The 24068-nt window shown below is 44.5% G+C and overlaps 1 protein-coding gene and 1 long non-coding RNA gene across 2 annotated transcripts in view; both read right to left on the minus strand.

Moving 5' to 3' along the window:
• ELAPOR2 (endosome-lysosome associated apoptosis and autophagy regulator family member 2) overlaps positions 1 to 3063 on the minus strand; it is a 72611-nt gene extending 69548 nt beyond the window's left edge. The window contains exon 1 of the mRNA XM_058191511.1: positions 2844 to 3063. Within this exon, the coding sequence (XP_058047494.1) occupies positions 2844 to 2960 (117 nt within the window). The 5' untranslated portion in view covers positions 2961 to 3063. The remainder of the gene's footprint in view (positions 1 to 2843) is intronic.
• A 7517-nt stretch (positions 3064 to 10580) lies between these two features.
• On the minus strand, positions 10581 to 23619 carry LOC131202302 (uncharacterized). The gene is made up of 2 exons (XR_009156123.1): positions 23533 to 23619; positions 10581 to 10771 (listed from the first exon to the last, which is right to left on the minus strand). It is a non-coding gene; the product is annotated as an uncharacterized LOC131202302 (long non-coding RNA).
• Positions 23620 to 24068: the final 449 nt, after the last annotated feature.

The following is a 24068-nucleotide window of genomic DNA, read 5'->3' on the forward strand; positions in this document are numbered from 1 at the left end:
TTCCCTGGATGGGGACCATTGTGAATTTTTCCATTTCCAACTGACCATTTTCAGTTTTTTAAGCTGAATTAAGCTGAATTTGGAAATGAAAGGAATACAGTTCAGGTTTTGCAGCTTGGTGGCCTTCCAGCCCCTTAAAAGTAAATAAGTAAATACCATTCTCCAAAGCCCAATGAAAGAGTATTTAGGAGCAGAAAGATAAGTCCAGGGGGGCAGATTTTTAAAAGCTCGGTCTTCAAAGGAAAATACCATTTTTTGGAGCGGGGGAATTATGATAGAAGCAAAGCAGCCACGGAATAACTCAGTATGTCAGCATTCATTACAAAGAACGTTGCTTCTCCTGCCTCCATATAAGCAAGGGACTTGCTTGTTTGTCCTATTTTCTCTCCAAAATGTAATAGAGAAATAAAACCACGCCAGTGTCTCTAAAGCTGAAATGCCAGAGATTGGGTACCACAAAAGACAAAGCCGCCTATAATAACCAGGCACCGAATAAACTTCCTGAATAAGAACAAGGGTCTTCATTCAAACCCGACAGCTGGAAGGAAGTTTTCAGGCCATCAATCCAGAAATCCAGATAAAGCATCTTTCACAGTTGGGGAGTCTGTCTTCTCTTGGCCAGGCAGGAGGGAGCCCACCAACTCATCTCATCATCCCAGCACAAGGAGAGGGTGAGTTCTAGTCCTGCCTTAGGATAAAAGCCAGCTGGATGACATTGGGCCAATCACCAGGAGGTTGTGAGTTCTAGTTCTACCTCAGCCATGAAAGCTGGCTGGATGACGTTAGGCCAATCACCAGGAGGCTATGAGTTCTAGTCCTGACTTAGCCATGAAAGCCAGCTAGTGACTTCAGGCCAATCACCAGGCAGCTGTGAGTTCTAATCCAGATTTAGGCATGAAGGCCACTTGAGTGTCTTTGAGCCAGTCCCTCTCTCACAGCCCAACCCACCTCACAGGGTTGTTTTCGTAGGGAAAAAGAGGAGGAGGAGGAGGTGGGAGTATTAGGTATGTCCGCTGCCTTGAGTTGCTTATAAAGTACTAAAAGTGGGCCAAAAATTTAAATGAATAAATAAACGAACCCTACAGCTGAGTGCTGCCACTTGTTACGACCAAAAGATAACAAACTCTTTCAAGTCAAGCTTCAGTTGCCTTCCTGGCCACCTTGTTTCCAAAGAGACCCCCAAGGGTTAGGGTCTCCGGGGTATAAGCTCTCAGTGGGCACACACATAACAACAAAGTGACAGGTCACAGATCACAATCACAGTTACAATCATTAACGGTAAGATAACGATTAAAAGCTGCAGGAGAGGAAATGAGAATAAGGAGGTTCGATTCACTGCCTCGGATTTTTCTAAGGCCAGAGGAATCGTTTCCCTTTCCCAACGATGTTCTCTACTCCGTTGGGTTCTAGATCAGTTGAGAGCAAGGTCAATGCATCCTAATCCAAGGCGCAAGAATCCAATCCTGGTTAGTTGACTCTGGCATGAGAAGCTAAGCAGGATGGGATCATCAAACCCCAATCGGAGAATAAAATAAACACGTCTAGAAGGCAGTTATTCCCTTCCTGCATAGACATGAGATCGAGACAAATCAAACTTTCCTAAAACCATATTCCTTTTTGCATCACAGGAGTGAAGAATTTCCAATTTTCCCTTGCTCTCTCCGGAGTCTGGGTCACAAAGCCAACACCCCCACCCACCCCAGGCTGATATTTCATCCCAACGGACCATCTATGTTCCTCGAAACACAAATGGGAAACCCTCAACAATTCTCGGATGCAATTGCAAACTCGCTTTCCAAGGAATACGTTTTTGGAAAAGCCCATTTCTCCCCCCAACGGGACGACAACTTTATCACTTGCACTTCTGAGTTGCAAAAGACATTTCCACAATGAGAAAGAGGGCAAGGAATAATTTTTTTTAAAAAAAAGCCTGCTAAGGCTAGTTAGGATTAACCTGGTTTGTTAGAAAGAGGGCTTGTAAGAACATTGTAGGCATCAAGTCTATTTTTTCAGTTTTGGACTGAAGCAAACTGCAAGATAACTCAGTAACTGGCTGAACAACCGGTTGCTGTGCAAATAGAGGTATTTAATTAGAAAAAAAAGGTGAAGAATTTGGTTACCCTGTGAACACGAAAAGCAGGCTTATTCCAGAGCCAAGTTTGGATTCTGGAGGAAATCTATTAGCCCATCTTGTTCCTTGACAAATTTAAGAGACGCATCCCGTTTATTCTCTCTAAGCCAAGAAGATGGCCAGCTCCATTTCTGTGCTTGAGGTTCAAGGCGGCTAATGCCCAAATTAGGTTTATTAGGGTTGTGGTTATGGTTGTGACTGTGATTGTAAAACACAAGCAAGACACACACACACACATAACCCTTGGGGACATCTCTCCCCTCTTTTGCTCCGGGCGACCTAGCCCAGGAACTGTCCAAATCCCCGCAGCCTTTCTCCGCCAGAAATCAGAGGCGCCGAGCACCGGCTGCCTTTCCCAGCGCCCCGTCTAAGTGAGCCTCCTGGGCTTTCCTGGTGGTCTCCTCTCCCGGGTCAGCCACCGAAATAAAGCCGGTGGGAGCCACAAGAGGAGAGAAAGCCCTCTCCCCGCGGAAGTCTTGGAGCTTCCGCGGACAGCCCGGCCGCTTCCCGGGGAGGCTTTCCCCACGCGCGGCGGAGGGGAAGCGGAGCCCACCGCCCACCCTGGAGGGGGGAAAGGACGGGATCCCGTTTGGCTGACCTCGGGAACCCCTTGGCATCCCCTTCCCCGGGCGGGGGGGAAGCGGTGGGTCCCCGCGGGAATCCCTCTCCCCGCTCCTGCCCGGCAGGCGCCGCGATCGCGCGTGGCTCTCACCTCCCGGCAGGGCGGCAGCTGCAGGCTGGCGGAGGCGGCCACGGCATCGGCCGGCCAGCCCAGCAGGAGCGCTGCCCAGCCGCCCAGCCAGCACAGCGCGCCCCGCAGCCGGATCATCGCCCAGGGCAGGCGCCGCTCCGCTCCGCTCTCCCTGGAAGCCTGGCCCGGCTGCCCGCCGCCTTCCTCCGTTGCCCTCCCGGCCGAGCACCGACGCTCCCTGTCTGCCTCCCTGCCTGGCAGCTGCTGGGCGGCCGAGGAGCCGGAGGGGAGGGGGGGAGACTGGGGGAGAGGGGAGAGGGCGGGGCCGCCGGGGGAGGAGGAGGAGGAGGACCTGACACTGCGCAGGCGCCAATGGGGAGGGGGGAGGTAGGGGCTCCCCAGCACCTGGCCCCCTTGTGACAGCTCGGGTGGGAGGGGAGATGCGCCGTGGTGGGGGTGGATGGATGGATGGAGTGGTCCCTTCGCTCCCATGCGCTCAGAGGGGCGCAGGTGATGAGATGCAGGCTGGGGCCAAGCCTCGTTTTTCGCTTTTATCTTGTGGTCGGAAGTCGAGGGCTACCTGGACTGGGATACCCCCCCAATAATAATAAACCCCCCTAAAATAGGAGAAATTGATTTGTTGATTTATAGGGGCAGTCCTTCACTTCCATAACCGAGCCCAAAATTTCCATCCTAAGCCAAACGTTCGTGGAGTGAATTTTGCCCCAGCTTTCTCGCTGCGGTTCGTACGTTAGGAAGACGGTTGTTAAGTGAATCTGGTCAGAAGGTCGCAAAAGGGGATCGCATGACCTCAGGATGCTGCAGCCGTCATAAATATGAGTCAGTTTGCCACGTGTCCGAATTTTGATCAGGAGACCAGGGGGAGCCTGCAATGGTCGTAAGTGTGGAAAATGATCATTAGCGACTTTTTTTCAGTGCCGGCGTATCTTCAAAAGGGTCGCTAAAGGAACTGCTGTAAGTCGAGGACTACCTGTATTTGTAGCTCAGGGTTGAAATGAGGGGTCCTTGGTGCGGTCTGAGTTTGGTGGGTTTTTGTAGACGTTTCATTACCCAACTAGGTAACATCATCAGTTCGAGATAAGGGCCAGGCTGGGAATGGTTAGGTTGACACCATCCACTCGCTGCGCCCCAGATTCACAAGACACCTGAATCCTAAGTGAATCACCAGATTGGAGCGTGCGAGAATTCATTTCTTATCCGGAAAGACTGTATTTGCATGATCATTAATTAACCCTGGTTTTCTGAGCCCAGGGCGCTATAAAGTCATTGAACAAACTGTGTTTGCTCCTAGTCCCTCCTGCCCCAAGACAAAGAACCGAGGTTAACACTAACCAGGTTCAGCCTGCTGGGGGGGCTTGTCCGCAGAGTCCCAACCCAGCCTCCTTATGCTAACTCAGCTGTTAATTTATGGTTCAGTATATTGAGCAGACTTGTAAAATTGGATTAATGGAGGGAACCAAGATTTACTTCACCATGGTTACGGGTTGCATGTGATTCTCCTTCCTTAAAATCTTTTGCAGGATATATTTGGATGTTGCCATAAAGTAGAATGTGAGATTTTTGGTGTACATACAATGAAAGTCAAATAGTAGATGAATATCTTTAAAAGGCTCAGAAAAATACGGCTGTAAAGTTAATGTTTGCAAAAGCAACTGTAATCCATTTTAAAAGAAATTCCAAATAAACATACTTTTTTTCCCCTCTGTGGTGCAATACTGAGAAAAAAATAGAAAATGGAATCTTTATTTTTATCACCTTCATAATCATCCATCTTAACCATTTCTCCTTTGACTTCCTAGAAAGCTCTTGCAAGGTAATAATTTTCACTATTTAAGCAAAACCAAACATTCAGAGAAGCTTACTTAACCTTTATGAGACTACAATCAGTGGCACTTTATTTTTATATATTTGAGTGAGTGAGTAATATATATAAAAATCTGTGGCTTGTAACAATTTAACTCATGTTTCCAAAATATGCAGAATGAAATGGCTGTCAGCAGCCGCTAACACTCAGCTCTGCTGAACTTCTTTTAACATCTGCATCGGGATTGTCATTTTTATTATTCCCAAACAAACTAAATCAAAGTTTTTGATGCAAATGCAGTAATTTTAAAATTCAAACTTGAGCCATATCTTTGGATGGTGCAATCCTAAGCAAAGATAAAATTGGTTTTAAGCCTCCGTTTTCATGCTACGGAGCTCCACGAAGGAACAAATCACAGAGCACATAAAATCAGTTCCTCCTGCAATTTAATGGGTACATTTTTTAAACTCAGCATCATGAAATGTTAACAGTGACATAAAACTTCAAGTAGGAGACACTGAAATGCAACTGCTGATAGAATGTGGATAGACTGTGGAATACTATTTACAAAAAAAAAAAACCTTTTAGAAAAAGTAAAAAAAAATGTGGCTCAGATATTTTCCAAAGTGCTTGTAGGCCCACAAAGAAATAAAGAAATTCCATGTCCTTCATTCCCCTTGTATTCATTTCTATGGCTTTCTATTTTTAAAAAAAATCCTAGCATTTCCTCTCCTTGGGTGCTGAAAAGCCTCCAAGCCACCTTTCCTCTTACAAGATCTGTAGTTTGGGAGTCGGGATAATGCAGGAATTTTCCTGTGAAATGGAGTTCCAGTGTCAAGGAAGCTACAGACAGGCAAAACACACACCTGCCTACACACAAAATCCAGTTCAGTTGTTAAATGGGAACGGGGAAGAACCTTTCCTAATTCTGGCTACATGTCAACATTGGACAGAGAATCTGGAGAGACAGGAAAGATGCAGAGTGGGTATAGCTACATCAAAAAGTCAGGAAGCTTGTACCACTGGTTGTTGTTGTTTTTTCACGTTGCCAAATTTGTGCGTAGGAAGGAAGGAAAAAAAGAAAGCAAGAGAGAGAGAGAGAGAGAGAGAGAGAAGGAAGGAAGGAAGGAAGGAAGGAAGGAAGGAAGGAAGGAAGGAAGGAAAGAGAAAGAAAGAAAGAAAAGAAAGAAAGAAGAAAGCAAGCAAGCTGGGGACTCTGAGCACTAATAGAGGACTTTTTTTAAAAAAAAGACAAAGAAAAAAGGCAATATGGTGATTGTAACCATGGGACGAAAGCTGGATGCAGCTGTCAACACACACCTGATGGCCATCACCTTGGATGACCCTTGGAGGTCCACGGTGTAGAAAAAGAGCTTTTAAATTATGGAACACCTCTAATTCTCCGCATACTGTTGACTTCCACTTCCTGTCAGTTCCATCCAGCAAATGCTGAAGGGTGGATGTATCAAGGAGAGAAGCAACCTAGAACTAAAGAGAAATTTCCTGACAGTGGAACTGCCTGCCTCCAGAAGTGGTGGGTGCTCAACACTGGAGGCTTTTAAGAAGAGATTAGACAGCCATTTGTCCAGAATGGTCTAGGGTTTCCTGCCTGAGCAGAGGGTTGGACTAGAAGACCTCCGAGGTCCCTTCCGACTCTGTTATCCTGTTACTCGGGTTATTTTCACAGCCATACATGACGATCGGATAAAACAGGTTGATGATATTATTGTCAAGATCAAGAGGACCACAAGTAACCCAGTTTTCTCTTTCGAGATAAAGCAGATCTAGGACATTGTGTCATAATGGCTCGACGGTGATTAAAAAATGTTATTCTCTCTTCCGCAGCATTATTAAAAGAGCTCCAGGAAGGCTGGCATTTTAGTCACCCCAATTTCAATTCAGAAAAATATTTCATTTACATTTTAATGTGACTTTTGCTCACTCCCTAAAAGTCTTGGATATGACACAAAAGACAGTTACAGTCAGGTTTCAGAACTTTGTGTCATGTACAAAAATATGAAAAAAATGCTTAAGAAAAAAAAATGCTTGTGTTAGAGGAGACCACTTGCAAAAGATCATATACTAGGAAAAATGTATACAGGATGCATATATTTGGGGAAAAAACATTGTCCTAAACTGTACACGGTAGAGAAAAGCATAGGTAAATATGCACAAATATTCACACGGGCTTATTAAAGTGTAAAAGTGTGAACAGATGAAGAATCAGCCAAGGAAAAACTGAGGCCAGCAACTGAACGAAATTTAATGTGGCTCGTCTCTAGCCTGCATCGATTACAAAGCACGAACTTCTGGTAAATATCAAGGAAATCCTTCCATATCAATGTTTATTAGAATATTACAGTCCTTTAAAATTGACTATTCTGCTATTCTTTACTTTTATAGATCCGTGTTTTTCCAACTTAGCAACTGATATGTGGACTGATATGTGCTCCCCAAATTCTCCAGCCAGGATGTGGAAGTTTGAAAAGCAGCACCTGACATGGAACCAAGAGTAGATGCTGTTCCTGGTTCATTTGTCCTGCACCACCCTGTGAGGAGGGCCAGGCCAAATCCTGTGGGGACTTGACTCAAGGAACTGCCGGTAACACTTTCCAGATTCCATGAATGGATCTAACTGTTTAAACAATGAAGGTTGGATGATCAGAACGACTAGTCCTAGCCAATTCTGCATCTCACCAGGTACTTTGTGAAGTCATCCTTGGTCTCTCCTGAGGCTCCCTCTGGTATCCATAGCTGATCAGGGATTCTCTTTCTTTTCCATAACATAATTGGCTTTTAGTTTGTCTTCCTTTCCTTGCCTTTTTTCTCCATCTAAAAAAACTCTGATTCTGCAACATATGAAGAGTCGTCAACAATCTCCATACGTCTCCCACTTTACAATCAGTGAAGGTTCCAGAAAACCCTTTCCGGTTGTACTAAATTTGAAACGTGATTATCTAATACTAATAGTACTAATACCACTCTATAGAACCTTAGTAAGACCACACCTAGAGTACTGCATCCAGTTTTGGTTACCACATTATAAAAAAGATGTTGAGATTCAAGAAAAAGTGCAGAAAAGAGCAACCAAGATGGTGAGCAACCAAGATGACTGGAGGCTAAAACATATGATGGACGGTTATAGGAACTGGGCATGGCTAGCCTAGAAGGACCAGGAGAGACAGGATCGCATCTTTCAATATTTGAGGGGCTGCCACAGAGAGGAGGAAGGGAGTGAAGCTATTCTCCAAAGCACCCAAAGGCCAGACAAGGAATAATGGATGGAAACTGACCAAGGAGAGATTCAACCTGGAAATAAGGAGAAATTTTCTGACAATGGGAGCAAACAACCAATGGAACAGAAGTTGCCTTCGGAAGTTGTGGGAGCTTCATCACTGGAGGTTTTCAAGAAGAGACTGGACTGCCATCTGTCAGTAATGGTATAGGATCTCCTGCTTGGGCGGAGGTTGGACTGGATGACCTACAAGGTCCCTTCCAACTCTTGTTATTCTACTCTAAAAGAAAAACCTACTAAGTGATCTGTGTGCACATCTGCTTTAATCTAGCAGAGAAACTGGAACAAAACATTGTATTCATCATAGACAGAGCTGTGCTTTGGAGCTATGGAGGGCCAGAACTTGGATGGGGTTCACAGGGACTTCTGAGCTAAAGTACAACATACAAACAAGCATGCAGCTTGAAAGCATATAGGTAAACCACTTCCACACAGTTGCACGTAAGTGAAGTGCCTTGAATCTAGCTATTAATATAATTAATACTTGAATGGATGTGTCCTGGTACACCAATCGGTCTTATTGTTTGTTCCATTCAGAAAAATTAGAGCATCTATTTGGTGCCACTGCCCAAAGATAAGCATATAGATGAAGAGATCTTACATTGTTTTGCAAATAAATCTACTCCAATTACTCACACACACCCCAGTGAATTTATTTATTAGGTTTACAGTCCACCGCAATCTAAGAGATTCTTCATATACATCAACAGAGGTGCAATAAAGCATCTCAGCAAAAGGATATAAAGACAATTAATCAAAAGCAACGCAATCATCAGTCACTTCGGTTGGCTGCTTCTCCCAGAGGCTTTCAATAGCTTGCAAAAAGCTAGTAAAGTGGGAACAGGTTGAATTTCGGAGGGAAGTCCATTCCGAAATGGAGACATAACCCCAGAAAATGCTCACCTGCAAGTTTTTCCACACACATAGTCTCTCACTTTATGAAAGTGGGGTCTCTCGAGCAGGTTCTCCCAGGATGTCCAAGTCGGACAGCTTAAAATTGATGGAGAAAAGGTCTTGCAATACTCTGGTGGCAAACCACGTAGGGGCTTCAAGGTTACAAACAGCACTTGGCACATAAAGCAGCACCTAGCACCCAGAATAATAGAGTTGGAAGGGACCTTGGAGGTCTTCTAGTCCAACCCCCTGCTCAAGCAGGAGACTTTATCCCATTTCAGACAAGACTGTTCAGTCTCTTCTTAAAAACATCCAGTGATGAAGCACCCACAACTTCTGGTGGCAAGCTGTTCCACTGGTTAATTGTTCTCATTGTTAGGAAGTTTCTCCTTAATTCCAGGTTGCTTCTCTTCTTGATCCAGTTGCTTAAATGAGATGGGCCACCACACAGATCAAGTAAATAATACACAAGAATCATTTGTATTCATTTACACACGTTGAGTAAATTTTTATGCAAATAAGGTAACCACATGCAAAGGTTTGTTTTCTTGGAGGCCACCAACTTCACCTCCTATATTTCTCCCCTTTACAGGGCTCAAAAATCCAGCTTCTTTGTTGCAAGGTTTTATTTTTGATTTGGGGAAGTGGTCAGGAATGGTCAAGTCCATTTGTGCAAGACAGAAGGAACTGCAACACAAAGAGTGCAGAGAAGAGCAACGAAGATGATTAGGGGACTGGAGGCTAAAACCTATGACGAACGGTTGCAGGAACTGGGCATGGCTAGTTTAATGAAAAGAAGGACTAGGGGAGACATGATAGCTGTGTTCCAATATCTGAGCGGCTGCCACAAAGAAGAGGGAGTCGGGCTGTTCTCCAAAGCACCTGAAGGCAAGACAAGAAGCAACGGGTGGAAACTCATCAAGGAAAAAAGCAACTTAGAACTAAGGAGACATTTCCTGACAGTTAGAACAATTAACCAGTGGAACAACTTGCCTGCAGAAGTTGTGAATGCTGCAACACTGGAAATTTTTAAGAAGATGTTGGATAACCATTTGTCTGAACTAGTGTAGGGTTTCCTGCCTGGGCAGGGGGTTGGACTAGAAAACTAGTCCAACCCAACTAGTCCAATTATAATTATTATTACATGTAATGGACTGTCCCAATCCCATTTGAACCAGTAGTGGGGTGGGGGCGAAAGAGATTAATTTTCTTACCAATAAAGGGAGCTCAGGTGAGGATCACCTTCCTTGCAGGTTAAGGGACAATCTGAGAATGATGTTACTCATTTCTCCCCTCCCAAATTGACAGGTGGCCCATTGTCTCGCTGGGAGAAACAGGAAGTACAGATCAGCCCATATAATCTGGAAATCCTAATATTTGGATAACACTGTACACTGTCTCCTTAAGCCAATAACTCACTTATAAAAACTTGTTCGTGTTCTGCAAATACCAGACATATTCCTCTATAAAAGCAATAGGCAAACTCATTTCCTCAATCAGCTGCTTCCTTAAAGGCAAAAATAGCTGGAAGGCGGGGGCACCCATTGGAAAAAAACATTTTTGTAAGCTGCATCTTTTCCACTGGCTAAAGTTGACCTTGGTGCCTTAGTAGCGCCCAAGAAATGGTAAAAATTAAGCAGTTTTGTTCTGAGTATGAAAAACTAGTTTTACTGAAAACACAGGCCACATTTAGGCAAAAGTTGGTGTAAGAAAGATAGAAGGAGGAAAAATGATAAGTCAGCCAGATGTTTAGGCCGAATTTGACCCTTTTATTCGTCTACCGAGTCCTTCCCAAAGAGCTGGGATAGGCAGATGCTGTTGTTTAATGATGTGAAAGGTCTCATCGCAGGATGTAAGTTGTTCCCAGTGAAACTGCCTCTTGCAATTGACCGATGGGGATTTTGTCAATGCCCGTGGTTTGCGAGAGGTGCTATCCTGAAACACAAATCACCCAGATCCCATTGTCAGGAGTAGAATTTCTCAGCCGTATGAATATTACCTGGGAGTGGTGTGGTGGCCTAGAGGTAGAGCTCTCGCCTCACAATCAGGAAGCTGTGAGTTCAATCCTAGGTGGAGGCAGATATTTCTCTCTCTGGACACAATGAGAATATCATCTGCTGAACAAAAATCCGCATTGGCAACAGGAAAGGCAACCGGCCATTAAAACACTCTGCTAGCTCCGGCCATTTGCCCAGACTCCACCCCGCAAGGGATTATGGGGTCGTTACCTGGTCTGATGGGATTTACTAACTGTTATTCAGAGTGAAGCGTGGATAAAGGTGGGACACACCCACTTCCCACCTTTGTTATCATGTGGGAACTCCGCCTTAGGTTTACCTATCAGAAGGCAAACAGGCAGCTGATAAAACCTCTTAAAAATAAATGTGCTTGCCATAAAGGCAATACTGAATCACTGAGTAGCCGGTGAGTCGAGTCACCTTTGATATTTACTTGGATTACAGGCATTGCTTAAATAATCTCTGGAGATTAATGCAGCACCCAGGCACACTTCAATAGGTCCATTGTGCGGTTGTGAAATTTGGAGGCTTTTGAATGCCTCTTTATTGTGGCTTTTTTAATTCTCTGGTGCTGAAATTGTGGCCTTACTGGGCTGGCACGATCCTATTCTAGAGGAAAGTCTCTTTCAATGCAATAAAAATTTACTCCTTGGGAAAATAGCCTCACGGCTATAAAAACCATGACAACTGAAAAAAATAATAACCCTCTTATGCACAGAAGCAAGGAATGGCGTATGCATAGACACACATGTACAGTTAATCCTCGACTTATGACCCCAGCTGAGCCCAACATTTGAGTTGCTAAGTGAGACAGGTGTTAAGTGAATTTTGTCCCATTGCCACACTTGTTAAGGGAATTGCTGCAGCTGTCAAGTAACATGGTCACTAAGTGAATCTGTCTTCCTCCATTGACTTTGCTCATCAGAAGGTTGCAAAAGGGGAATCCAAACCACCACCCCCCCGGGACACTGCCATCATCCGAAATATGAGCGGCTGGATTTTGCTGACCGTGGAAATGTTATAATGGTCGTAAGTATGAAGAACGGACCTAGGTCACAGAATGAGATAAGCAATGGTGTTGCCTTCATTTCAACTCTGGCTCTCCTCAGCCAGCCTACAACAGACCATAAGTCTTTCATCCTCCAGACCAGGGGTGAAACCCAGCAGGTTCTGACAGGTTCTGGAGAACCGGCAGCGGAAATTTTGAGCAGTTCAGAGAACCGGCAAATGCCACCTCTGACTGGCCCCAGAGTGTGTTGGGAATGGAGATTTTGCAATATCCTTCCCTTGCCACGCCCACCAAGCCACACCTACAGAACCGGTAGTAAAAAAAATTGGATTTCACCGCTGCTCCAGACTCGATGCCTTCGTCATAAAGAGGAGATAACAATTGATAGCATGGCCCAATGAGTGCATTGGCCTCCGCAGAAGGGGGGCCCGGAAGACCCAAAAATTAGTTGGCCGGCGTGCACATGCGTGCTGGAGCTGAGCTAGGGCCTCTGGTGGCTCAGACTGCTAAGACAGTCTGTTATTAACACAGCTGCCTGCAATTACTGCAGGTTCAAGCCCCACCAGGCCCAAGGTTGACTCAGCCTTCCATCCTTTATAAGGTAGGTAAAATGAGGACCCAGATTGTTGGGGGCAATAAGTTGACTTTGTATATAAATATACAAATAGGATGAAGACTATTGCTAACATAGTGTAAGCTGCCCTGAGTCTTCGGAGGAGGGCGGGGTATAAATGCAAATTTTAAAAAAAACCGCTCACGTGCCCATCACTATGGCTCCACGTGCGACCTGTGGCAGAGGTTCCGTAGGTTCACCATCATGAGTATAGGGTCTCCTGCTTGAAGAGGGGGTTGGACTAGAAGACCTCCACAGTCCCTTCCAACTCTGTTACTCTGTTATTCCTGTTAAACCTCATGTCGTAACTCTTCAAGGGACTTCAAAGGGCAACCATTGAGGCTATTTCAAGAACGTTATCTTGTTTGGCACTTAAAAAATTATTCCTCTCCCTTGGCAACAGTCTCTTCATATTATTTATTATTTATTATTTATTTATTTACATTTATATCCCGCCCTTCTCCTACAGTGTATAAGGCAATAGTCTCATTCTATTTGTATATTTACAAAGTCAACTTATTGTCCCCCCAACAATCTGGGTCCTCATTTTACCTGCCTTATAAAGGATGGAAGGCTGAGTCAACCTTATACCTGTCAGGGTCATAAACCCTATTTTCTATGTTCTCCTTGAATTCACCCCCCTCCCCCGATGACTTCTGCCCTTTGCTTTGCAATGCTGAAACCTGGTTAACCATTCTATTCCTTCCTTGTGGCTTGCAAACTGCCGATTGAGGAGCAAGTGATGGGTTTCTGCACTGGATCTGTTTACAGAATAACAGAGTTGGAAGGGACCTTGGAGGTCTTCTAGTCCAACCCCATACTCAAGCAGAAAACCATCCACCATTCCAGAGAAGTGGTTGTCCAATCTCATCTTAAAAACTTCCAGTGTTGGAGCATTCATAAAACTTCTGGAGGCAACTTCTGTTCCACTGGTTAATCGTCCTCACTGTTAGGAAGTTTCTCCTTAATTCCAGGTTGCTTCTACTCCTTGATGAGTTTCCATCCGTTGCTTCTTGTCTTGCCCTCGGGTGCTTTGGAGAAGAGGTTGACCCCCCTCTTCTTTGGGGCAGCCCCTCAAATACTGGAACTTCCCATTGGGGAAGTTCTACCTGCCCAACAGTTTATGATGGGATTTGTTAAAAAGCAGTCTGGATTCTTGGACAATTTGTCCAGTCTGGAGCAACGTTCCTCATGTGTTTGGCGAGAAAACCCAAGTCTCTTGTTTGTGAAAACGATCATTTACAGCAGCCGAAGAAGCTCAATGACAGATGAAATTGCCCAGTGAAGACAATTTCTCCCCGCTCTTCCCAAGGATAAAAGGGCAGCCGGGAAGAATCTACAGCGGCTGGGATCCCTATCTGAGGTTGGCTTGATTTCTCTTATAAATGAGCTTCCAGTTGGAGGCTGGAGAAAGCGGGGTGATGGGCAGATAACGGGGGTTGTTTTAGTCTCTCTTTTGTTTTCCTGAGGTTGTTGGGTGGATGGGGGGGATATAAAGCAAAACTGAAGCGAATAAGAGGAGATTTGGTGCTCTTTTTGTTTTGTTTTGTTTTTTTGCCTCTGTGTGTGCTCAGCTATTATGTTTTCATTCCAGGGCACTGCGGAAAGCAGCTGCCCTCAAAGGCTTTCATGAAAGGATGAATCGCTGACAAAACAAAGCTGCATTCACAAACTTGTGCAAGCAGAACAAACAGGGCACAATGGAGCCCCAGACATCTATAGCGAAGGAAAAGGAAGGGAGGTCTTACGGACAGAACATCTGGGCCATCTAGAACAAGGCCAAGCCGAGTTGTCCCATGAGAAGGGAATAGCCATGGTTAGGGGGCGGAAGGCTAAAACATACGATGAAGGGTTGCAGGACCCGGGTACCTCCAGTTTAATGAAAAGGAGGACTAGGGGGGACAGGACAGCAGTTTTCCAGTATTTGAGGGGCTGCCCCCAAAGAAGAGGGAGTCAAGCTATTCTCCAAAGCACCTGAAGGCAGGACAAGAAGCAACGGAGGGAAACTAATCAAGGAGAGATGCAGCTTAGAACTAAGGAGACATTTCCTGGCAGTGAGATCAATTAACCAGTGGAACAACTTGCCTCCAGAAGTTGTAAATGCTACAACACTGGAAGTTTTTAAGAAGAGACTGAACAGCCATTTGTCTGAAGTGGTGTAGGGTTTCCTGCCTAAGCAGGGGTTGGACTAGAAGACCTCCAAGGTCCCTTCCAACTCTGTTATTCTGTTATCCTTCCTTCCTTCCTTCCTTCCTTCCTTCCTTCCTTCTCTTTCTCCCTCACTCCCTTTCTCCTTCCTTCCTTCCTTCCTTCCTTCCTTCCTTCCTTCCTTCCTTCCTTCCTTCTCTTTCTCCCTCACTCCCTTTCTCCTTCCTTCCTTCCTTCCTTCCTTCCTTCCTTCCTTCCTTCCTTCCTTCCTTCCTTCCTTCCTTCTCCATCACTGGAGGCTTTTAAGAAGATGTTGGATAACCATCTGTCTGAGATGGTGTAGGATTTCCTGCCTGAGCAGGATTGGACTAGAAGACCTCCAACTCTGTTATCCTATCCTATCCTAAAATTGCCGAGCTTGGACACCCCTGGCCTAAGGTTTGAAGGGCTGAGGCGAAGATAGTCGAAGGCGATCTTCTGACCTTCCAGAGTATTCCTCCACCCCTGAAGGACAGCCTCACCAACCGTCCTTGTGCCTCTTATTTTCTCCATCGTGATGGCAGGGGGTGACTCATGAACGGTAACGCACTAAAATGCGATTTCCTATCCAGTTAATTTTCTGAATGGGGAAAGCCCCATACACCCACATCCTGCATTATCGGAAATCAACCTGTATCAGCCTGTAACCAGAGCCCTTATTTATTTATCGATTATTCTTGATATGGTTCTCCCAAAGGACTCAGGGCGGTTCACAATAAAATAAAATAGACAATATATAAATACAGTTAAAATGCAGTTAAAAACTTATTAAAATTGGCCACAATTAAAATTTAGAGCTAAAACCGTTTAAAAACCCATAAATTTAAAACTAACAGCGCAGATGAATAGGTAGGTTTTAAGCTCATGGCGAAAGGTTCGGAGGTCCGGAAGTTCGAAATCCATCCTGGCAGCTTAGTGGGAAAAGCTTTTAAAGAGATTGTCTTTCATTTGACGACACTGTCGCGCCGACGGCACCCTGAGGAGTCCCTCTCTGTGAGGCGCAGGTCGGTGAGAGGTATTCGATAGCAGCAGGCGGTCCCGTAAGTAACCCGCCCTATGCCATGGAGCGCTTTAAAGGCGTTCACCAAAACCTTCACTATCAGTGGCTTGAAAGCGGTGGAAGACTTTAAATGAATGCATTGACCTTACGGATAACACGATCCCTGTTTGCCATCAGCTCAGACTACTGACTTGCTTCGACTGCAGGCTGTTTTATGATGCAAAGATTTCCAGGCACTGCCAAGCTATTACCGAGAAGGTAATATTTAAAGCGAAATAATTCAAAGCATGCAACCAGTCTGTTCTGGTTTTTTCTCTCCTTGCTACAAATGCGCAAGCAGAAATACTACGATCTGTGGTTTTCCAAAAAAAAAAATATTGAAAAAAATAGAACATATCAATAACGGGGTCATTTGTATTCATAATTTCACAAATAGAGTTCACCATTCAGCCACAGCCATACAACACATATTGAGCGGTGGCTGTCAGGGGTGACAAACCCAATGAATCTCATATCTGACAGCGAGATCGACAGCCAGTTATGCCACTCTGTCTTGGAGGGATTGAGCTTGAGCCTGTTTCTCCCCATCCAGACCCGTGAAAGGGAGGGTCAGGCTTTTAGGATCGATTATTCTTGATATGGTTTCCTAATTACGCACCGGAGACGGGATCCAACTCCCTCAGACACCGAGAGGCAGATTGTCCTCTTACCTTCTGATAGGGGAACACAATTACACGAGAGAGAATATTCTGCCGAACACGAGACAGGAGGCCCAAATAACCGTGCTAGGAATATAAAAGCTTTAGAGAAATTGGTAGCAATCTCCTTTCGGAAATCTCCTTGGGAAATCCATCCTGGCAGCTTAGTGGGAAAAGCTTTTAAAGAGATTGTCTTTCATTTGATTTAATTTCCTCTTCTGTTTGTTATCCTTGACGTTCGGTATCAGCTCCGTTCCCTGGTGAATGCCCATTTAAATTGAACTCCAGCTTTAAGGAGCCTCTCACAGGTCTCAGACAGAAGGGCTATCAAGCAAGATGAAAAAGGAATTTCCTTCACTATCAGTGGCTTGAAAGCGGTGGAAGACTTTAAATGAATGCATTGACCTTACGGATAACACGATCCCTGTTTGCCATCAGCTCAGACTACTGACTTGCTTAGACTGCAGACTGTTTTATGATGCAAAGATTTCCAGGCACTGCCAAGCTATTACCGAGAAGGTAATATTTAAAGCGAAATAATTCAAAGCATGCAACCAGTCTGTTCTGGTTTTTTCTCTCCTTGCTACAAATGCGCAAGCAGAAATACTACGATCTGTGGTTTTCCAAAAAAAAAAATATTGAAAAAAATAGAACATATCAATAACGGGGTCATTTGTATTCATAATTTCACAAATAGAGTTCACCATTCAGCCACAGCCATACAACACATATTGAGCGGTGGCTGTCAGGGGTGACAAACCCAATGAATCTCATATCTGACAGCGAGATCGACAGCCAGTTATGCTCTCTAGGAGGTGTGGACTTCAATTCCCAGAATTCCTCAGCCAGCCCACCCATCTTCACATGGGAAGTTTCAGAAGCACTCGAGGACTTGTATCTGAAGTTCAGTAGTCTGTTCTTCTCCTTCTACATAAGCAATCTCCACAAATCTTAAAATTGATAAGTTTTCATATATATATATATATGAAAACTTATATATATTCTGAATATATATAATATTCAGAATATATAATAATATACAGTGAATATATATTCACTGAAAAATATATATATATAAATATATATATATATACATTGACCAGGATAGCCCAATGGAAGTTCCATCTGTTTTACATACATATCTATCTATCTATCTATCTATCTATCTATCTATCTATCTATCTATCTATCTATCTATCTATCTATTTATCTATCTATCATCATTTCGTCAGGAATTCGTCAGCTTCCGGACCTCCGAACCTTCCGCCGCGAGCTTAAAACTCATCTATTCATCTGCGCAGGACTGGATTAGATTTTAGATTTTAAATTTAATTGGTTTTAACGGGTTTTTATTATGTACTTTGATATTTTAACTAATTGGCTTTTTAGAATAAGTTTTTTAATTGTATGTTTTATTGTGTATTTATATGTATTTTTATCTGCCTGTAAACCGCCCTGAGTCCCTAGGGAGATAGGGCGGTATAAAAATATGAAAAATAAAATAAATAAATAAATAAATAAATTTAACGATCCCATAATCCCTTGCGGGGTGGACTCTAGGCAACTGATTGGAGCTAGCAGAGTGTTTTAATGGCCAGATGTCCCTTGTCTGAACCGGTATAGGGTTTCCTGCTTGAGCAGGGGGTTGGACTAGAGGACCTCCAAGGTCCCTTCCAGTTCTATTCTGATTGAAGATTAATGCCGTTTTGTGGTGACTCAAATTTTCTCCGCCTGGACCCGGCAGCTGGAATGAAGCTACCTCCTCCTCTATTAGCAACTTTTCATTTCTCTTCAGTCCCCTGAAAGAGTTTGGGATGGAATAGGATGGAATAAGAGAGAATCAAACACAATAAGACACAATAAGATTTTTCACCCTCAACCGAAACAAAAATTAGAAAGCAGGGAAGTGGATGTCTTCACCCTCCCCTCTGTGTCGTGCACCTACAGGCAGCAGGAACCATCAACAATAAAGAAATAAACCTGAAAGGGCCTGACTTTGGACATAAAAAGCCTGGGATTGCCGGCGCATTAGAGTCCTTCTGAAGGGTAGAAAAGGCTCCTGAGTAGCTCATTCTGAGTGTTTACAGAACAAAAGCGCCAACCCAGAGCAAATCGATTCACTTTTTATTCTTCGGCAAATAAACCGTCCCTCCGAAGGAAAAGCCTGGGAGGAGGGTAGGATATTTAATCGATTTATAAATCAGTCCATCTGCTTTCTGATAGCTAGCGGTAACCATTGTGCCTTTCTTCTCTGGAGGCAAAAAAATAAGTGTTGCCAATTGCGGCCACGGTCGGGTACCAGAAGTTCTCTTCAATTGTCCTTACATGGATCGCCGTCAACACCTTCCTCAGAAGAGAGGAAGAGCTCGCCCGGTTTGGCAGGTGGGACCTCACAGGTATGAAATGTGAGAGTAACGAAGTCATTAAAAGGAAACCCCCTCGGCTTTTCCGGGAGATTCCCAACGCTGCCGGAAAGTGCGAGTTCTCGCAACTCTGCTCCCTCCTCCTTAACTGCAACAACCGGCTTTCCCTTTTTCGCAGGTTTGCAATCGTGAGAACGTCGCGCAAAGGAGGGATGAACATAGAGCAACAGAGCTGGAAGGGACCTTGGAGGTCATCTAGTCCAACCCCCTGCTTGTGCAGGAGACCCTATAGCATTTCAGACAGATGCTGGTCCAGCCTCTTCTTGAAAGCCTCCAATGATGGAGCACCCACAACTTCTGGAGGCCAGTGGTTCCACTGATCAATTAACAGAATAACAGAGTTGGAAGGAACCTTGGAGGTCGTCTAGTCCAACCCTCTGCTTGAGTTTCTCAGATGAGAAGTCTTCTCCTTCCTCAAAGAAAAAAGAAGGGGGGAAAAACCCCATCCTGGTACCTTTTGAAAAAGCACCTCTGAGATGCAAAGTTTAACAGGACCTTTAAAAATCCTCCCTAACTTACAGGAACCCCGTTCAAGTCTGTGACAATGTCACTTCTGGAAATTTGGAAAGTTTTCTAATGTATTTGTAGGACACTAAATCAGAAATGCTTGGCCTGGAGGAAAATACCGACAACCCTGCAGTATTGGCCTCCCATAGCTTTACCCCTCCTCCCCCAAGGAACAACAATCTACACCTTTACAAGGCATCATTTCTAATGGGGGCCACCACCGTTTCTCCCCCTCCCACATTTCCCCCCTTCCTCTTGATGGAGTTTCTTTATCCCAGCCATAATAAATTTGGATGAACACCTCCATCGTTTTGCAAAAGAGCCTAGCCTGCTGTTTGCAAGATGCAGCAATTAAAATCTTCTGTCATCTATATATGCTATATTAATAGCAGTGACTGTGAGAGGGATCTTGGCGTCTTGGTGGAGAACCAGCTAAATATGAGCCAGCAGTGTGCAGCGGCAGCCAAAAAAGCCAATGCAATCCTAAACTGCATTAATAGATTGATACAATCAAGATCAAGGGAGGTACTAATACCACTCTATAAAGCCCTAGTGAGACCACACCTAGAGTACTGCATCCAGTTTTGGTCACCACACTATAAAAAAGATGTTGGGACTCAAGAAAAAGTGCAGAGAAGAGCAACCAAGATGATGAGCAACCAAGATGACTGGAGGCTAAATCATATGATGAACGGTTGCAGGAACTGGGCATGGCTAGCCTAGAAGGACCAGGGGAGACAGGATAGCAGTCTTCTAATATTTGAGGGACTGCCACAGAGAGGAGGAAGGGGGTCAAACTATTTTCCAAAGTACCTGAAGGCCAGACAAGGAATAATGGATGGAAAGTGAACAAGTTTCCAACTGAACAAGGAGGAATTTCCTGACAGTGAGAACAATCAACCCATGGAACAGAAGTTGCCTTCGGAAGTTGTGGGAGCTTCATCACTGGAGTGTCACCTGTCAGAAATGGTATAGGGTCTCCTGTTTGGGTTGGGGAGTTGGACTAGATGACCTCCAAGTGCCCTTCCAACTCTGTTAATCTGGAGAATATCTCTCTTCTGAAGTGACGGGGAGCAAGAGAAAACTTTCCAAGACTTTCCGGAGACACGTTCTGTCTTGGGCGCTGATGTTCATTTACCCAAAAAGGCCAGAAGAGAAGAAACGAGGCCAAACTGACAGGAAGGGAAACACGGACTGTCAGTCTTCAAATCTTCCTGGCTAACCTCCTTGTTCTGTTTCTGTCACTGCTGACATTCGCCCTGCCATTAAACACACCAGCTAAGCTTCCTCAGGACTTTTGCTCTCTTCTACTTGAGACCCGCTGCCAATCCTTTCATCTGTCATATGACCATTTTCCAGCAAAGTCCATTTGGAATTTTTTTTTTTTTCAGTCTCTGCCTTGACCTGTGTTTTATTTCCTGCGTGCTCCTTGGACCTGCTTACAAATCTGTTTTTGGGTGTCATTCTAGCATCCTTTCAAGACTTTTCAGCGGCTCTCCTGAGCCTCAGAAGGGATCTTTGTTGTTGCTGCTGTTGTTTTGAGAGTGAAAACGTGCACGAGATTTGCTTCAGGTTGCTGAACTCATCACCACTGGTTCTATTTTCACAAAACACAATTCCGGAGCTGCCAATCTTTGGGATCCAAAAGCACATTCAAACTTTTGAGAGCAAGTAGTAGCAGACAGACCAAATGACACACACACACACTCCTTCTCTCTCTCTTGGCAGGGAAGAAGTATTTACAGGTGAGAATAACAGAATAACAGAGCTGGAAGGGACTTGGAGGTCTTCTAGTCCAACCCCCTGCTCAAGCAGGAGACCTTACACCATTTCAGACAAATGGTTGTCCAATCTCTTCTTAAAGACCTCCAGTGATGGGGCACCCATGACTTCTAGAGGCAAGTCTTTCCATTGACTCAGGGGTCCCCAACCTTGGCAACTTTAAGCCTGGTGGACTTCAACTCCCAGAATTCTTTGCTTTGCTGGCTGGGGTATTCTGGGAGTTGAAGTCCTCCAGGCTAAAAGTTGCCACGGTTGGAGACCCCTGCACTGACTCATTGTCCTCACTGTCAGGAAGTTTCTCCTTCTCTCCATGATTGGTTTCCATCCACTGCTTCTTGTCTTGCCTTCTGCTCAGGGGTGAAATCCAGCAGGTTCTGACAGGTTCTGGAGAACTGGGTAGCGGAAATTTTGAGTAGTTTGGAGAACCAGCAAATACCATCTCTGGCTGGCCCCAGAATGGGGTGGGAATGGGGATTTTGCAGTATCCTTCCCCCAGGAGTGGGGAGGGAATGGGAATTTTGCAGTATCCTTCCCCTGCCACGCCCACCAAGCAAGCCACGCCCACAGAACCAGTAGTTTAAAAAAATTGAATTTCACCACTGCTTCCGGTGCCTTGGAGGATAGGTTGGCCCCCTCTTCTCTGGGACAGCCTCACTTGTTTTAAAAAACTTCTGTAACTTTTTTTTTTCTTTCCAAGATTTTAAATTACTGGAGTTGGAATTAATAATAGGTGAAATGAACCCAAATGCAGGAAGGCGCTACATAGATCATCTACAGTCTCTTAGAATGCTGTCCATTTCTGGAGAAGCCCAAGCTACTGAGTGGTTTCCAAAAATAGCAAGCACATTCTGCAGGAAAAAAATCCGGATCAGGAGACAACATCCCGCTGCTGTTTTATATGTGAGCTTCTGTGAGTGGCAATGCTGAACTGACAGGCGCTGAGCAGGTCCAGCTTTGGAAACGGGGAGAAAAAAAAGGTGCAGAAGGATATTCAAATCTTTGTCGGAAGTGTGAAAAGCGTGGAGGAGATTTTCCCATGCATGAGGGACTTGTGGAAAAAAAATATATCGGAGACGAAGGCCTCCGACGAGGCAGAGAATTTTAAAAATCAACGTCCAGACAAAACCAGGAATTTTCTTTCTATTATGACAATATATTTAGAACACGTTGTGAATCGCTTTCAAAGGATATGTAGCCCTGCTGGATGAATGGACGAGAGACCACCAGGAAATGACAGGCCGATAGGCTGGACCGTGAAGGTTTTGTTTTTTTAAAAAAAACAACAACCTCGAAAATAGTACTGTAATAGTAAAAATGTTTGTGTTACTGGATATTTTCCTGTGATGGACGGAAGCCCAGCTGAATACAGGGCAACCCTTATCATTTTGTTATTGGTGTCTCATATTTGATTATCTAGAACAGTGGTAGTCAACCTGGTCCCTACCGCCCACTAGTGGGCGTTCCAGCTTTCATGGTGGGTGGTAGGGGTTTTGTCCGATACTGAAGCACTTTCCTTTTTTTTTCATTTAATTGACTTTTTAAAAAAATTTCATAGCATTATTTAAAAACATTTTCATTAGGTTTTCATAAAATTCCCCGTGACAATTTAAATTTCTGAAAATATACTATTTGTATCGCCCGCGCATAAGAACCAGGATTGCAGACCAACTCTGCCCACTGCCAGGAATTCGATCCTGATCAGCTCCAGCTTGACTCAGCCTTCCATCCTTCTGAGGTGGGTAAAATGAGGACCCAGATTGTTGGAGGGCAAGAGGCTGATGCTGTAAACCGCTTAGAGAAGGCTGTGAAGCATTGTGAAGCGGTATATAAGTTTTAAGTGCTATTGCTATTGTTACTGCAATAGATAGATATGGTAGATAGGTAGATAGGTGGGTAGGTAGATGGATGGATGGATGATAGAGCCGTGGTGGTTAGAACACAGTATTGTAAGTTAACTCTGCCCACAGTCTGTAGTTTGATCCTGACTGGCTCAACTCAGCCTTCCATCCTTCCAAGGTTGATAAAATGAGGACCCAGATTGTTGGGGGCAAGAGGCAGATTCTGTCAACAGCTTAGAGAGGCTGTGAAGCGCTGTGAAGCGGTATAAGGGCTATTGCTACTGCTACTCCTGGGAGCAATTAGATCAGGCTCCAAGGAACTTAGGTGGGTCATCCCTGCCCGTAGCTCTGTGCCGGATCCCTCTTCCATGCCAGGCTGGGTGCTTGGTACCAAGTATTTTAGATAGCACAGTGCTATGGACAACAGGTGTGACACTATACACAATTATTCTCAATAATGGAACCTTAATAAAAAAAGAATCCGAAGGGCCTCTTAGGGAATTACGGAGCTGAAAAGCCGAAATGTGGAGGTGTGAGCCATCTGGTGGTTACAAGACTGTAGGAAAGTAATCATAGTAAAAACATCAAGTAGCCACAGAGAATCCATCAGGAATTACTCACAGAAAATAGTAGATGGCACGTCCAGACACTTCCTGGCTTTCACAGGCTAGCAAGACCACTTTTGCAAGAAGAGTCGCCCCTGGATGCTGGACCAAGAGAAGCAAAAGGAGGATTTATTTTTTTTCTGAAGGGTTTAAATAATAATTTTCAAAAAAAACAGGCAGCATTTATAACCAGTGAGAAAATTTGCCTTCAGAAATGGTGGGTGCTTCATCACTGGAGGCTTTCAAAAAAAGACTTGATCGTCACTTATCCAAAATAGTATAGGGTCTCCTGCTTGAGCAGGGGGTTGGACTAGAAGACCTCTAAGGTTCCTTTCAGTTCTGTTCTAATTGATTAATATCAGATTGGCTTCTTTGTTCTTTCTGCGCCAACTCAGTAAGCTCAAACTGCCCAAGGAGCTGCTGATTCAGTTCTACAGAGGAATTATTGAGTCTGTCATTTGCACCTCTATAACTGTCTGGTTCGGTTCTGCAACCCAACAAGAAAAACACAGACTTCAGAGGATAATTAGAACCGCAGAAAAAATAATTGCT

This window comes from Ahaetulla prasina, chromosome 7 (genome assembly GCF_028640845.1).
Source record: "Ahaetulla prasina isolate Xishuangbanna chromosome 7, ASM2864084v1, whole genome shotgun sequence".
Lineage (NCBI taxonomy): Eukaryota > Metazoa > Chordata > Lepidosauria > Squamata > Colubridae > Ahaetulla > Ahaetulla prasina.